We start from the raw sequence: 17,524 nt of genomic DNA on the forward strand, positions 1-17,524 counted from the left end.
GGAACTTTCCTTCTCATAATATTGGTACATTCCATCCTGGATTTTCCATATGTATCTGTTCCACAGCTCCTCCTATGCTACTTGACCTATTTCCACAAAACTTGGTACACATATACTTCACTGTCAATCAACAATCACCATGGAGGTAAGAACCGCTTACCTACCAAACAGGTGGGGATGAAAATGCAATGTAGCCTGTGATGCTGAATTCCCAGACTTTATTCACCCAGAATTTGCAAATGAGAGCAGTTAGTGACGAACTTTACACATAATTGCAAAGCTTTAACATTTTTCCCCTCACTGACAACCCCTACGAAATGAAGAAAGGAAAAATGTTCATTGCTTACTACTTTTTCGCTGTTACATTATAATTCATTACTTCTTTACTACAAAATGTATCCGTGACATATTTAACAGACAGTATGCACTTATGCCACTGAGTGTAATTACAAAATTATATCTCTGTAAGACATATAATTCAGGAGACATGATGTTATAAACAATTAGATGTGTAAAAAAACTACTGCATCACGCAAGACATTGAAATTTATTTCTTCATTGCTGCTAACTCCATTTGCAACCAATTTTGCAGACAGTATCCACATATGCTGCAGAATGTACCTACAAAATTATATCATTGTATGATACGTAGTTCAGGAGGTATGACATCATAAACATTAAGCAGAAGGCCAGATGCTATATGCTACAGGCATGGGCGCACAGCTATAAATAAATACCTGGGCAATGCCAGGTTTCTCCATTAGTAAATGAATAAAAGAGGAAAAACGTATGAGATTTAAAGTTTCAAATAGTCTCAAGGACTCATTAAATTTTATTCCAGATTCTTCTCTTGTCACAAGAGAAACAATTTGGATGGATGATAATCACTTCACTTCCCAAAGGGAACTGGTAATTGCTGTAATATAACAAATTGCAAGTCATTTCTTTGCTGTTCTGTAAAACATTGCACCAGCCACAGTGCAGCTCCATTGCAAATGCTGTTCTTGGGCACAGAATGATTTAAGTTCTGTGCATAAGTAGCTGTAAAATGTCTTGACTACTTGCAGGCGATTGGAAGCTGCTACAAATGGGTGTATTACGAGGGCTTCCAAGAGCATGGGCCAAAGATACCAAAGGTACTTCAAGTACTAACCTCTGCTGTGTATAAGACGTGCGCCACAGATAAAAAGGTATACCAGTTACTATCCTCTCCTGTGTACAAGACTTGTGGCAGGGATTTCTAAGGTACTCCAACTACTACCCTCTCTTGTGTATATTGTCTCCTCTACTGAAAGCACAGGCCCTATCACTAGTCGTCTATTTGCCTGTCAGTGGTAGGTCTAGAAATACTGAACAAGGGAATTGGAGAGCAGGAAGAACTCAGGGTATTACATCCATCTCCCTAAGCCCAAATTCAAGATGCTTTCTTCCACTGAAACTGAAACAGTCAGCAACGCACAATTCATCTGTTGGGAAGACAGCTTTTGCTCACGTCAGGTGGAGCCAAACAGAAAAGGGTAGCAGCCCATTAGACATCAGAAGTTCAAATATGAGGAAAATAAAGGTACCCCTCAGGGAAATGGCAGCGAGAGATGGAAAGTATCACCTTGTGCATGCGGCATTTATGCCTGGAGACCTCAGTCAATGTGCTGAAGGGGTTTTTCCAACAGCTACTGATGGAACAGTGTATAGCCAAGTGTAGAATATGATGCTTGTAGTCTAAGCTCTGAAGTTGTCCTTTAATTATTCCATAGACTCAGAGAGAAGTTGGAGAAGACCAGCCTCACTTGCAATTTCAATGAGATTCACAATCTGCTGAATTATCCACAGAACTGACTGTCACCTCCTCATTCTAAATCAAGTGGGAGGCTTGTGCCAGAGACAATGACAAGGCGGGCTGCAGCTACCTAGACTTGTCCTATAGGTTTCAGAACAGTAGAGCCCCCTAAATTGGAAAGATGTGCACTAGACTACTACCCTGGGATACAGTCTTGGGTTTTTCAGATTAGCCAAGTCTCCAACCAATCTAGGAGACCCCAAAATATTAGTGTAGGATCCAAAGAAATACTTCCCACAAGTTACACCATTAAAATCTTTCTGATCAAATGCCGAAGAATTCACAACAAAATTGTCATAGTTTGAAGTGTTCACAAAACACAGTGGAGCACACACATAATACTAGGTACAGAAAGCGGGCTAGAACTCAAAAATCAATAGCAGTGCGATTTTCAGGTAAATCTAAATGTATTTCAAAAGGCTACGCTAATAGAAAATGAAGAGAGTGTCTGTAGCAGCAGACAAGGAATTCAAATCCACCGCGACAGTAAAGCTGCATGCAACATTGTTTGGACAAGTTTCATTATCAAGAATGCACTAGTAATTGGATCTTATATCAACCTCCAGACTCTGCCCCTGATGTTACTGAAGACTTCAGAGAAAACCTCATTTTCCTAGTACTTATATTCCCCAATCATATTGCCATATAAGAGGCAGTCAAAATGTTTCCATTTGAGAATGTTGCTGAGGCATATATGCAATACAGCATGACTCCAATGAGGACATATAAGCATCATACTTGTAGTGGTAGGAACAATCGAATGAAAAAAATCGACTCATTCGGTCGTTGCAAAACAATCAACTCATTCGGTTGTCATTTTAGTTATTGGTTGAATTATTCATTCATTCTTTTGAGTGGAAATAGTGTGGGGAAGCAACCGAATAAAAACAATAGATTCAGTTCATTGGACTACTCATTCACTCTTTTGAATGAAACCAGCCTGCAGGAGTAACAGAATGAAAACAACTGAGTCAGTCGGTCGCAGTTTTACGTGTCATTTAAATTGCTATTCATTTGTTTTACTCCCTCCCCCCTCCCCCCCTCCCCCCAGTGAAAGCAGTCTGTGGCAGCAACACAATGGAAACAGTATGTAAGTGGAAGGGGGAAACTGCTGTCAGCTGCAGCGGGTCACTAATCGGAATCAGCGGCAACGAGCAAAAATGTGAACCCGACTGGGATTTCCTGCTTACTAGGCACGTGCTGTAACCACTGCCTTATCCAAGACACAGCATTATTGCAACTGCATGGGCTATCTCGGTATGCCTCACAGCCAATCCATACTCCCACTGAGCACCACCCATCTGCAGTCCCTGTCCATTATACTCCCATTTGGTACTCAGAGATTCCCATAGGCGGTCAGGCTTTTTCGTGCATTCACACTGAAGAAAGCGGATCCGTAGCCCAGCCAGGCTTATCAGTTTTATGATTGCATGGTGTATGTTCCTTTGAAAGAACAGACACCACGCAGATCCTGCAGCTGTGAAACACTGTATGCAAATGGAACAGGAATCTGCCAGCTGCAATGCGACATTACCGGTAAGCAGAATCAGCAGAGACGAGCGAAAATATGTACCAGACCGGGATTCGAACTCGGGATCTTCAGGTTACTAGATAGTCCATGCAGTTGCGATAACACTGCGTCCCAGATGGCACAGTGGTTACCGCACCTGCCTAGTCACCAGGAGATCCCGGATTCGAATCCAGGCAGTCAGTTGCTGGCTTAATATTCATTAATTTTTTTTCAAGTGAAAGCAGTCTGTGGTGGTGAAATCTTCTTGGGCTTCCATCCGGGTAGCTGCGTCGAAAATCTGCGACGTTTCGATGAGTGTCATTTCCATCATCTTCTGGTGTAGATGATGAGAATGACACTCATTGAAACGTTGCAGATTTTCGATGCAGTTTCCCGGATGGAAGCCCAAGAAGATTTCATCAGCAGTATACTCTGGGAAAGCCTACATTCACATAAGCAGTCTGTGGGTTTTTCTTCTCAAGTGAAAACACTTTGTAATTTTTCTTTCAACTGAAACCACTCTAATGTTTTAGCTGACTTAGCTATCCATTCATTCTTCAGAGTGAAAACGGCCTGCAGTACTTTCATTAGGTAAACTAAAGTAATGCTACATTATACCGGCGAAGAGTACCCCTCCCCCATGGACAAGTGAAGACATATCTCTGGGGGTAAACCAAAGTTAAAATGTTCATTTAATTATATACTGAATGGAATGATTTTTCTTTCCATTATTTAAAACTGATTCACTTATTGTTGAGGATGAAGCTATTCCATGTGCTATCAACACATGACTAATTAAGCTGATGTAGGCCTGTCATCATTTAAATTGCTGACCCCAGACAAAATCTTCAAACATCTCAGAGAGAGACAGTTTGTAGATGGTAAGTCAATCGATGGCTACGATGTTCTGCTGGGAGTGGGAATAAGAAAAGAGGAATGTTTCCTCCCTTGCACTTCAGTGCTGAGAACGCCAATGGGCATGTGCTTCTTACTGCTGATCAGCAGATGTAAATTATACACATAGTAACAAGGATTTGGGTCAATCCATATGAAGTGGTCCAGTGATGGTTGGCTGACCATTTTTAAATATTTTAATTTTTTTATATGTGATTGCTCCATATTTGAGAAGTTCAAAACAATTTTTCCAAAATAATTTATCTTGAATCTTTACTGGATGGTGACCATTTTTATTTGTACACACACAACGATTTTTCAGTCTGAAGACATTAGCGAAAATTTTAATATCTCTGCACTGGGTTAAGTTACAACATCGCAATTGTCATGATTGCTTTTAGAAAAGTGTCCTCTGAAACATTGTATATTTCACAAAATACCCAAAATCCAAAAATAACCAGTCAAAATGGCCTCCAAAGTTTGGTACCCAAATTTTCAAAAATCCACTTGTTTGGTTCAAATGGCTCTAAACATTATGGAACTTGAACAGCTGAGGTCATCAGTTCCCTAGACTTATATCTACTTAGATCTAACTAACCTAAGAACATCATACACGTCCATGCCTAAGGCAGGACAGAACCTGCGACTGCAGCAGCAGCACGGTTCCGGACTGAAGTGCCTAGAACTGCTGGGCTACAGCGGCTGGCCTACTTTTTAGGCCCAAAATAATAAACAAGGAGTGATTTATGAGAGTCTATTTTTTTCCTACAGTTAGATATCATACACTACTAGCCGCATACAGAGAAAGAACACCTACAAATGTTTCCTTAAATTTTTATGAATTTTTGAAATTTGAAAATTTTCAGTTTTTGTTAAGTTTGGGGTTAGTTGTCTCAGGTGGGACTGAATATAAAAACATGATTTTTGCACACTTTGTATACCTAGGCTATATGACAGCAACATACTGCAAAAATTTCAACATTGATATTTGACTGTGAACAAAGATATGAATTTTTGAAAATGAGTCCGAAATAATTCACATTACTCTATAACTGATCTTATGGCTGTTGCTATTTAAATGATTTATTGTTTCATTGTAATAAAATTTAATTTTGATATATATTTAGTTAACACTATCAACCAATATTCACTTAGTTTATTTATTTTTAATAATGCAATATTAAACAACAGGAGCATTCGCTTTTGTTCTATGGTCATAAAAATGCCCATTTACATTTCGGTTTACTGCCAATAAAGAAGTACATTATTACTGCATGTGGCATTGTAGAAGTAAATTATTGCTGAGTGTGGCACTGTTGTAGTCAGTCTGTTCTGAAAGCTCTGTTAGAGTGGATGTAAAACTTCATCGAGAGGGTAGAATGTGTTATGTGCTTTGTTCTCTGTGTAATTTGTAATTAATTTTGAGAGATTAATTGGAATGCAATAACATGGATGAAGAGTGCTCTGTTGGACAGCTGGCAATGACTTTGATAAAGATAGACAAACTTTGTTTAAATTTCAAGTAATTTCTTCTGTAACATCAGTGTGTGAGCATCATGAGAAGAAATATATTCTGAAGTACAACCACATTTTTGGAAGAAAGTGCTGTGATCCACTTAAAGTTCATAAAAAGCCCATTAGGCCTACTAAATGTTTGAGGGAAATAAAACTTGAACATTTGTCCTTGTTAATGTGAGAGTGAAACAGTTTCCCAAGTGAAACATAATGTGATTCCTGGAAATTCCCTGTGCCCAAACTGTTACTCAAAAATATTTGTTGTGACATCTTCAATTTTTTGGTCCTGTCCTCCTCAGTTGCGCGTAATACTACGGTATGTTGATGATTTTCACTTATGGACCGTCTGACAGCAACTGAATAAAACACAATTTTAGTGCCATACGCGTTTCGCCTTTATTTTCTGCAAGGCACCATCAGTGGTAGGTTGCGTAGACAGTTTCTTACATATTACGCTCCTGTTGCATTTTTGGTCTTGTTCTTCTTCCTATGAGCGCCAATTTGCTGTTTTTTCTGCATTCCACAGCACTATGCACTGAACGCTTGTTTTAATGCAATGTTTTGGTTTCTGTTGCCGACTGTCGGCAACAGAAACCAAAACATTGCATTAAAACAAGCGTTCAGTGCATAGTGCTGTGGAATGCAGAAAAAACAGCAAATTGGCGCTCATAGGAAGAAGAACAAGACCAAAAATGCAACAGGAGCGTAATATGTAAGAAACTGTCTACGCAACCTGCCACTGATGATGCCTTGCAAAAAATAAAGGCGAAACGCGTATGGCACTAAAATTGTGTTTTATTCAGTTGCTGTCAGACGGTCCATAAGTGAAAATCATCAACATACCGTAGTATTTGTTGTGAATCCAGAGCCAGAATCATGTAACCTTGTTAATGACATTTATAATCCTAATAAGGAAGCTGTTAGCATATTTGATTTTGTTTGTTCTTAGTTAGACGTATCTCCTGCTTCGAAAATAATAAAATTAAGTAGCAGAAAAAGAAAAGCACCTATTGAAAATAAGGTACAACAAATTTCAGACAAAATTAGAAAAAGACTTGGAATCATGCTTCAATAATACAGATACCAACATTATTTCTAAAGAAGAAGAAAACCTACCACCAGCATAATCTGACACTGAATATTTGAGCTTAACAGAGAAATTAAAAATTAAATGATCAGTGACATCTAATGAGGAAAAAGTTAAAATGTTAAGTTTGCTCTCTGACTCATGGTCAAGAAAAAAATAGTAATGAATTCAACGTTTCTCATCGTTTGGTTAAACCAACCCAAAAATTAGTGAAAGACCATGGCATTCTTCCAGTTTTAAGAAAGAAGAAAGGTGTAGGTATAAGTAAAGAAACAATTAAAAAGAGCCAGCAGTTTTTTGAAGATGATAACGACAGTAGAATGTGCCCAGGTTGCAAAGATAGCACAAGAGTTGTTATAAATGGAGTTAAAGTAACAAAGCAGAAACGACTAGTGCTGTCAAATTTAAATGAACTTTATGTAGCTTTCAAAAATTCTCATCCTGAATGCAAAATTGGAAGGTCAAAATTTTGTGACCTCTGCCCTAAGTAGTGTATTTTGGCTGGATCCTCAGGGACACACTCTGTGTGTGTTTGCTTATATCAACAAAATGTCAAACTGATGATTGCTGGTGCAAAAATCAGTGATCATAACTACAAAGAGTTACTAGATTTAATGGTCTGTGACACTAACAGTTATGACTGCATGATGAGTTTGTGTAATAAATGCCCTGGTAAGGGCCAGAAATGCCAGACAGTATTACCTTTAAACAGTGGGCCACAACTGACAGGACAGAAGTGATAACAGCAGTTAAATTTCAGGAAGAGTACTTGGAATCTTTAACCGATAACTTACAAAAACTCAAAAGTCACCACTATGTTTCTACAATCCAAAGTACGTTTTTGAAGGCCAGAAAAGCACAACTTCATGAAACTGAATGCATAGTGATGGCTAATTTTGCAGAAAATTTTACATTTGTGATTCAGGGTGCAATACAACAGTACCACTGGGTCAATGACCATCCATTTATTGTCTACTTTAAAAATGAAAAAGATGAAGTTTGGAGTTCTTCAGTTTGCATTCTAAGCGACTACTTGGAACACAACACTTTGGCTGTACATGTGTTTCAAAAGGATGTAATAAATTACATAAAAGGAAATTTTCCCAAGGTTAGAAGCTGATATGCTTTTCAGATGAAAGTGGTAGTCAGTATACGAACAAAAAGAATTTTTCAAATCTGTGCAGCCACAAAGTAGACGTTGGGTTGGAGGCTGAATGGCACTTTTTTGCATCTTGCCATGGTAAATATGCGTGTGACGCAGTAGGACGCAAACAAAACGTGAAGTAAGTAAAGCCAGCCTAGAAAGATCAGCCACAGTCCAAATTCTCACAGTACATGACGTATATCTTTTGCAAGATGGGGACAAGCTAAATATAACAGTAAAAAAACACACACCACGATCAAAAAACAAACAACATGACAAAAATCTACAGGAATCGGACACTTCCTCTGACCCTAAAATTTCGTTAGATATCATCAGTAATTTGTTTTCGTCTTCCGTGAAACTGATGATGGATATGAATCCTTCTGCTCGAAGAGGGGATAATAGATGCATGAAATCTATGTGGACGCGTTACTAGTTTATGCAAATGTCTATAAAATTAGTTTCTTCAATCGTTATTAATCACTAGCGGACAAAAGTGACTGGGCGCAAAAAGTGAGAAACAGGGAAGAGTAATTCCTTGACGACAAGCACATTACAGACGTATTTGGAAGGATACCTCCCTATAATCATATTTAATGCTTACCTCCATCACTACAATATGGAAAAAAGGCCTGTTTGTACATCCTTGACGAGCAAATCTTATTACTTTAGCGCTGTCAGCTAAAAACTTAGCACCACCGCTGGCCGGAAACACCATTCTGTATATCTAATCAATAACCGGGTTTGTTGATCAACAAAAGCTTCTTTTAAGTTGTAAACAGATTCTACTAAGTAAATCTCTGACCACAGATAAACAGTACATATATTGCTAATCTCTGATCATAGTTATTATTATTATTACTATTATTTTGTTTGTCCCTACGATGATTTGGCCTCTGGCAAATATTCGTCAGTTTACCAGCAAAAGTTACATTTTGTGACATAATAGCGTTTTATAAAGTGCATGAATTATCAATCTTGGTATAAAGTTAATAAAGTAATCAGCTTTACGAATATATGTTATTAAATAGCATTACATGTCGAGTTGGATGGTCAGTAGAGTAGGGGAATGCAGAGTTCAGGTCGGTTCACATTGCTCATCGCGAAAGGAGCGAAACATAAAAGCCAGTGTTTCTTGGCAACTAAGTGTTGATGATGAGAGGGAGAGTGGCGTCGTCTTCTAACATCGGAAGTTAATCTACTGTTAATCAGTATTTTTATTGTTTCTTTTGTTTCGTGACACTTTTAGACAGTTTCGTGAGGACTTCGATATGTTACCTATAGTTTTTCCACAACAGAGACCAATATCTGAAAGCTGAAACTGATATAGGTTTTGCAACACAGGACAAAGAAAAATCTTACACTGTGTATAAATAAGAACATAAATTGACCAAGTAATTTTGATTTAAAAAGCTTTTTCTACGATAAAAATGTCTTCTGTATTGAGGGAGAAAAATACAGTTTCCAGAATGGGATCTTCACTCTGCATTGGAGTGTACACTGATATTAAACTTCCTAGCATATGAAAATTGGGTGTTGGACTGGGACTCGAACTCAGGACCCACCATTTGTGAATGTAGACTCATCGGGAAATAGTACCTCGGTAAAGTATGTTATGGTTGTTTACTTTTATTGATGTGCCCATTCACAAAGCACTAGCTAGTTATGCGAATTGGCGTCATGAAGTTCTTGATGCAGTGGCGCATGGTATGGATGATATTTATGATGATGCAGTATTGTGACAGTACTATATAAAGACATACTGGAATTGCAGTGTAATTGCAGGCACTTATCTTGTGAGTGTGTTGCACTGCTGCTAGTACAGCTATTTCATTAACTTCTCCTGTAACACGTTTGCTTCGTTTCCTTTTGCTGGTTTGTACGCTGCCATCAGGCATAAAGGCGTTCACAATCTTGTAAAAGAACAAATGAGAGCGAGATTTGCCTGGAAAGCATACAAGGCAACAACAGTCTCAACATTTCTCTATGTTCTCTCTAAGATCGGATCATTTCCATTTTATTGTTCCGTAGTTGCAACATTCATCGTCCACATACACATCTGTTTTCCAAATGATAGGTAGATGTGCAGGCAACAAACACTGTGCAAATATTGTAGTGTTTAGACCCACCATCTGTTCTATGTCTGCATGGTATGTGAGCTCCGGTCACAGTGTACTGCCATTCATGATACGTCGTAGATTGCTACACAGCGAAGGTGCGGTAACGAGTAGCCCCCTCTTTGATAGAACAATATAACATTGCGAATGGAATTTCCACTTAGACATTACGAAATACTGGCCTGTCCTACACTTGCAGCAAAGAGTTGGGGTGCCACTGGATAATCAGAGGCCATTGAGCAGCATGTTGTAAATTACTATTGTGTACACATATCTATGCTTCCAATTACAGCGCCATCTATGGCGAAACGACGAAAATACTTCAGACAACAGGTATGTAGACTTGCTATAGAATTGTAATCTGCAATAAAAAGGGGGGGTATTCTCATTGAAGGTTTCAAAGTAGCTCCCCTACCCCCCACGCATGGGATGAGGTGGTGGGTAGAGTGTGGCATCATTGGATGTTGTCCTCCAAGACAAACAAATTGGAATTATAATTTTTTTTTGATATGATTTGTAGTTTTCGAGATATATCAATGTCTTTAGTTGAAATGAACACTCTATGTATGTATGTATGACAACGTATAAATTTCAGCTCAAATTACAGTAAGGTTAAATCTGCGATATTTCGACGTTCAAGAAAGGAATATTAAAAATATGTATTATTTTGTCATTAATACTTGCAATGTATTAAACATGTAATATGTCTGGCTGTATGGTACTATTACCAGATTGTTATTTAGCAAATGACAAAGAAAATGAAAATTAAGTATCATATTGCTGCAAAAATAAGCTGCAATTTTATCCAAATTTCATCTTCAAAAAGTTAGTGTGTTGCTTATATCTGCTACCGTATCTTGATACATACCTGCTGCAAAAGAAAAATTGTACTAATTTGCACAGCACGAATAGTGTCTGTCACTGATACAGGTGGCAAACATTTTATTACGCAACAGTGAAAACTTTTCATGTATTTTATTGATGTGAACATTTGAGCAGGTCTACAAATATTGTTTTGCTAGCCTGCAATTCAGTTTCAGTTGGATATTGGTGAGGAAACCTGCTTTATGCCAATATAAATGGCCAAGGAATTCGGCGCAGTTACGATGAAATGCTTCAAACTTAGAATTGTGCATTATGCTACAACTGTAGTAACCAAAACCAACAGCGGGAACACCTTGGGCTGCGGATCGGAGCCGTCAGGCGGGGAAGCCGCCTGTGGTGGAGCACGCACAACCGGGTAAACACATGGACGAATCGGACGGCAGACCAACGACAACTGACAACAACCGACAACGACCGACTATGACCGACACAACAAGGAAGAGATAAACAACAGAGGCTTGTAGAAACCACAACACCAAACATCAACAGTGAATCCACTCAGAATCAGAGCCAGGCAAATGTCAACAACGAGCAACGACCAGAACGCAGTACCACCGAGATAGAGACGCAATCCTGAGCGAGTACCAGACTGACTGGACTAGGGCTTTTTTCTTTTTTTTTCTTTACTGTTATTCTTATACCTGTTACAGGTAGGCCATCAGTGGCACAGTACGCCACTCTTCAGACACAGAGAAAACGAAAGATACAAATGCAGACAATCAAAGAATAAACGGGGTGGATACATAGACGGAGACAGACACTTTTAAAATACACGGAGCCGTTCACGGGCGTAGAGTCCGAGATAAAATTGTGCAGACACACACAGAGACGATAATAGACACACGCGAACGTTGGAGCACAAAACGAATAACACTGGAACACTTGAGCGAAAGTCCACTAAGCGTGTACGAGTCTGGGGACCTGCCAAGAGAGAAGGGAGGGGGTGTGGGAGGGAAAGGGGAGAGCAGAGATGCCAAGGGCAGGGGTGATAGGGGGAGGAAGGAAGGGCGGAGGGGGGTAGGGGAAGCCCAGGGGAAGAGGGGTGGAGGAAGGAGGGATGGAGTGAAAAGGAAAGAGAAGGGAGGGAGGGTGCCCAAAGGAAAAAACACAGGAAGTGGGTGGGGAGGATCAAAGTTGGTAGGAGGGATAGATGGAGGGGAGGAGGGCATCATCAGGGAGGGCGAGATGGCAGAAGCCACCTTGGGAGAGGGTAAGGAGGGTGGAGAGATGGAGAGCAGGTGGGATGTGGAGATACAAGCGCGGCAGTGGGCGGGGGTGGGAGAGGATGGGTGAGACAAGTGGGTGAGGCGGATCAAGTTTACGGGAGGTGTAGAGGATTCGTATCCATTCAAGGAAAAGGAGGAGGTGGGGGAATGGAATGAGGTCGTATAGGATCCGCATAGGGGAGGGGAGACAGATGCAATAGGCGAGGCGGAGAGCATGGCGTTCAAGGATCTGAAGGGATTTGCAAAAGGTAAGGGGGGGGCAGAGATCCAGGTAGGATGGGCGTAACGGAGGATAGGGCGGATGATGGATTTATAGGTGTGGATTGTGGTGGAGGGGTCCAGACCCCACATACGGCTGGGAAGGAGCTTGAGGAGACGGAGTTGGGAGCATGCCTTGGCTTGGATTGTCTGGAGATGGGGGGTCCAGGAGAGGCGACAGTCGAGGGTGACGCCAAGGTACTTAAGGGTGGGGGTGAGGGCGATAGGACGGCCATAGATGATTAGATAGAAATCGAGGAGGCGGAAGGAAGGGGTGCTTTTGCCTACAATGATCACCTGGGTTTTGGAGGGATTGACCTTAAGCAACCACTGGTTGCACCAAGTGGTGAACCGGTCAAGATGGGATTGGAAAAGGTGTTGGGAATGCAGCAGGGTGGGGGCAAGGCCAAGGAAGGCGGTGTCATTGGCAAACTCGAGAAGGTGGACGGGGGGTGATGGCGGCGGCATGTCCACGTATACAAAAGGTACAGAAGGGGGGAGAGGACGGAGCCTTGGGGCACACCAGCGGAGGGGAAAAAAGGTGTAGGAGTCAGTGTTACGGATGGTGATGTAGGAAGGACGTTGGGAGAGAAAGGAGCCGATCAGACGGACATAGTTAATAGGAAGGGCGAAGGTTTGGAGCTTGAAGAGGAGACCGGAATGCCAGACGCGGTCATAGGCACGTTAGAGGTCCAGGAAGATAGCGGAGCAACGGGAATTAAGCTGTTCGGGAAGGAGATGAGTGAGGTGAAGGAGAAGGTCATCGGAAGAGAAGGACGGCCGAAAGTCACACTGGCTAACGGGAAGGAGGCGGTGCTGGTGAAGATGCTGGTGGATGCGGCGGGTGAGGATGGATTCCAGGGCCTTGCTGAAGACCGAAGTAAGGCTAATGAGACGGTAGGAGGAGACGGCGGACGGCGGTTTACTGGGTTTAAGGAACATCAGGATATGGGAGGTTTTCCAGAGGTTGGGGTAGTAGCCGGTAGACAGGGCTACATTGTAGAGCCTGGCCAGGGTGGAGAGGAAAGAGACAGGAGCTTCACGAAGGTGGTGGTAGGTGACACGATCGTGACCAGGAGCAGTGTTGCGTTTTGTGCGGAGTGTAGCAATGAGATCCTGTGTATTGATAGGGGCATTGAGTTCTGTTTGTGCCATGTTGTCCAAGTACTGGAAACCAGGTGCGAGGGGGGGGGGGGGGGACAGAGGTGTCAGTTCGATTACGGACATCCGGGAAGAGGGAATAACCGAACTGGGGATCGTCGGGGATGGAAAAGACATTGGAGAGGTAGGAGGCAAAGTGATTGGCCTTACTAAGGTTGTCAGGGAAGGGGTGATCATCCTGGAGAAGAGGATAGTAGGGGGCAGGTTTAGTTCCGGTAAGGCGACGGAAGGCTGACCAGAACTTGGACGAGTTTGTAGGAAGGGTAGCATTTAAATGGGTGCATGTCTCTGCCAGTCCCGGCGTTTCTGAGCCGCGAGCAAGTTTCGGATGTGTTGCTGGAGTTGCCAGTGGCGTCGTAGTGTGTCCGAGTCACGCATGTGGAGGAAGGCACGGTAGAGACGGCGGGATTCACAGAGGAGGAGGATGGTCTGTGTGGGTAAGGTAGGATGGTGGGGGTGGATGGCGACAGTAGGGACGTGGGCCTCCACAGCCTCAGACAAGGTCTGCTGGAGAAAGGAGGCGGAATGGGTAATATCTTCAGGGTGGTGGTAGGTGAAGGGGTGGCTGTCGACCTGGGCGGAGAGCGTATCCCGGTAGGCATCCCAGTCAGCACAGGAATAATCATGGATGTACTTTGGGGGAGGATCATTGCGAGGGTCGGGGTGGGGGCGACGACCGTCTGAAACAGTGAGGAGGACAGGGAGATGGTCGCTACCAATGGGGTACAGGACATCCACCGCTATGCGGCCAAGGTGGTTAGGGGAGGAGAGGATGACATCGGGTGTGGAGTTGGATTTAGGGTGGGTGTGCTGGGGAATGGGGATGAGGTCGCCTTGGAGGGAGGAGAGGAACCAATGCCACCGCCATAACTGGGTGGCGGAACGACTATGGATGTTGAGGTCGGCGGCGATCATTTAGGAGGAGAAGGTACGGTCAATGTGGGAGAGGAAGTCGAAAGGAATAGGGGCGTTAGGGCGGACATAGATGGTGGCGCAGGTGATGGTAAGGCCGGGGAAGAAGAGACTAAGGATCAGGTGTTCGGTGCGGTCGGGAAGGAGAGGTTGGAGCCGAACCGGGATCTGGCGGTGGTGACCAATGGCAACTCCGCCACGCGCGATCGGGAGGGGATTATCGGAGTGGTGTAGGACGTAGGGCGAAGTGTGGATGGTGTGGTGGGGTTTCATTTAGGAGGAAGGCATCCATGCGGTGGGTGGCAAGGGTGTGCAGGAAGAGGGTCTTGTTGGCGGGAAGGGAGCAGATGTTGTTGAACGGGATACGGTGCTGTCGCGCCATGACAAGGATTTAAACGAGGGTGTCAAGACAGGAAAAGGTGAAATGGACCTGGTTGTGGGAGTAGGTGGCGTACGTTTTAAGGTGGAAGACGGAACGGGCGGCGAGGGATATCTGTTGGAGGGTGTGGGGGCGCTGGAAAGGGTGAACATTTTGGAGTGTGATGGTAAGGAATCTGATGATGTCCTCAGCGGTAGGGGGGGCGAAGGGAATTGCCAGGAGGGGTGGGGGCGTCCAGAGGGCGGACAGACACAGTGAGTTCAGGAGTGGTAGGAGGGGGCAGGGACAGGTGGGGAGACATCCATGGCATCCTGGGCAGGAGAAGGGGGACGAGGCGGAGCCTTTTTAGGTGCAGAGGGGGTAGGGGTGCCACTGGGGCGTTCGACGGCGGCGGAGGAGGTGTGGGGGACGGGAGCAACTGGAAGGTGGCGTGGAGTGGCAGGTCCCGGTGCTGGAGTCAGCGCTGGAGATGGTGAGGGCGAAAGCGATGGCGACGGCGATGATGTAGACGACGAAGAGGACAAAGGTGAAAGTGGAGCATGGGCTGTGGCCCTCCGGGTCACCACCCTAGCGGGGGCCGCGGAAACGGAAGGAGCAGAGGGAGGGAGTGGAGGGAAGGGATCAGAGGAGGCGTGGGAGGGAGGAGCTGGGGATGGGGCGACAAAAAGTGAGGGAGATGGGAGAATGAGGAAGGGGGGGAATGGACTGAGGGGGGGTGATTGGGCACACCACGTGATAGTGGTGGCAGCAGTGGAGGGAGATGTGTAGATGATGGCAGTGGTGGTGGCTGTAGTAGTGGTGGTGGGGGTCGACATTGTGACAAGGAGAAAGACACAGGACAGGACAAAAGGACAGAGGCAAATGAGGGACAGGCAAGCGGACGAAAAACAGAAGAAAAAGGACGTAGAGCGACGAAGAAGACTGGGGCTGAAGCCCCACTCTGCTGCTGCTGCTGGCGGGGGGCGACCCGGCTGGCTGGCAGGCAGGAACGCTGGCTGGCTGGCAGGCAGGAACGCTGGCTGGCAGGAACGCTGGCTGGCAGGAATGCTGGCTAGCTGGCTGGCTGGCTGGCAGGAACGCTGGCCAACGGGGATGCCGCCACCACTACTGCTGCTGCTGCTGCTGGAACTGCTGCTGGCTGGGACCGCTGCTGGCTGGGACTGCTGCTGGCTGCTGGCTGGACCGCTGCTGGCTGGCTGGCACCTGCAAAAACCTATCGCTTCGATTAGTGACCAATTGCCACAATCGAAGGGCGGTATTCTCGCGAATTACCGCCGGAGATGGACTAGGGCATAGCAGGTCCCTATATGCGAAACCGTAGGGAGCGGCTATTAGCCGCGATCTGCAGGCGGTGTAGCGGTGGCGCCCTCGCTGCGCGAGAGCCGCTGTGCTGAAGAGCCACTGCGGACACGGAGCCCTCTATGGGCTGGCCACGTCCATTTGTTCTGATGCGTGTTCGACTTCCGCGGTGGGAGGTACTAGAAAAACCACAACCAACAGAGAGGCCAGAAGAAGGTATGCAGTTTACAAATGTAATGTGCGATGTTCGGTTGCTTAGAAAGATAAACGAGAAAACTATCCAGAGGACCGAAATTTGAAAATATCCAGAACTTGAAGCTGAGGTTCTCAGCTATGTGCAAGATAAGAGGAAAGACAGAATGCCAATTTCATCAGAAATAATCCAACTGAAGGCCTTGGAAGTCGCAAGAGTCTTAAATATGCCAAAAGGAGAATTCCCTGAGAGTATTGGTTGGTGTCGCTGTTTATGCAGAGAAATAATCTTGCTCTCTGACGAAGTGCTACATTAGCACAGAGAATTCCAGCATATTTCGAGGAGGAGAAACTTGTAAACTTCCAGTGGTACGTCATCCAGTTACGAGAATGTCATTCATACCCTTTATATCTAATTGGCAATGCTGACAAAACGCCTGTATTTTCTGACATGCTTAGCAATATGACAGTAGACGTGAAAGGGCAAAAAATATCCCATTAAGAGAAGCCTGGAATGAAACAAAAACATAGAATAACTGTTGATGTTAGCTGTTGCAGCCCATGGAGAGGGAGGGAAGGGGGGAAGTTACTCCCTTATGTCATTCTGAACAGAAACACTATGGCCAAAGAAAATTTTCTTAAGGGCTTAGTGATTCGCTGCTGAGAAAAGGACTGGGTGACAGCGCAACTGATTGTTTACTGTTTGTCTTCTGTTTGGAAGTGCAGACCTGGTGCGTTGCTTGCTAAGAGAGCCATGCTTGTTTTGGACGCTTTTAAGGGACATCTAACTGCTGAAGTACAGGATGAACTTGCGCCACAAGAGATAGACTTTATCCTAATATTCGGGAGAATCACTTCAAAACTACAGGTGCTAGATGAAGCCATAAATAAGCCATTCAAGGACAACCTCTCAAAAACGTTTTCTGATTGGCTCCCAGAAGAAGACCATGTCCTTACGCCATATGGTAAGATTTAGAAGCTAAACGTCACCCTTCTGTGTGAGTGGATTCTTGGTTCATGGTCCTCCATATCATCAGAGTTCATCATCAAGGGGCTAAAAAAATACTGCATATCGAATGTGCTGGGGGGGCAGCGAGGATGACATACT

General features: G+C 44.0%; 1 protein-coding gene across 1 annotated transcript in view; it reads right to left on the reverse strand.

Annotated features, from left to right (window-relative positions):
- Window positions 1-8,784, reverse strand: part of LOC126481472 (probable 28S ribosomal protein S16, mitochondrial) — a 38,510-nt gene extending 29,726 nt beyond the window's left edge. Inside the window, exon 1 of the mRNA XM_050105251.1 lies at window positions 8,592-8,784. Coding sequence (XP_049961208.1) covers window positions 8,592-8,705 — 114 coding nt within the window. The 5' untranslated portion in view covers window positions 8,706-8,784. The remainder of the gene's footprint in view (window positions 1-8,591) is intronic.
- Window positions 8,785-17,524: the final 8,740 nt, after the last annotated feature.

The sequence above is a fragment of the Schistocerca serialis genome, chromosome 5 (genome assembly GCF_023864345.2).
Source record: "Schistocerca serialis cubense isolate TAMUIC-IGC-003099 chromosome 5, iqSchSeri2.2, whole genome shotgun sequence".
Taxonomy (NCBI): domain Eukaryota; kingdom Metazoa; phylum Arthropoda; class Insecta; order Orthoptera; family Acrididae; genus Schistocerca; species Schistocerca serialis.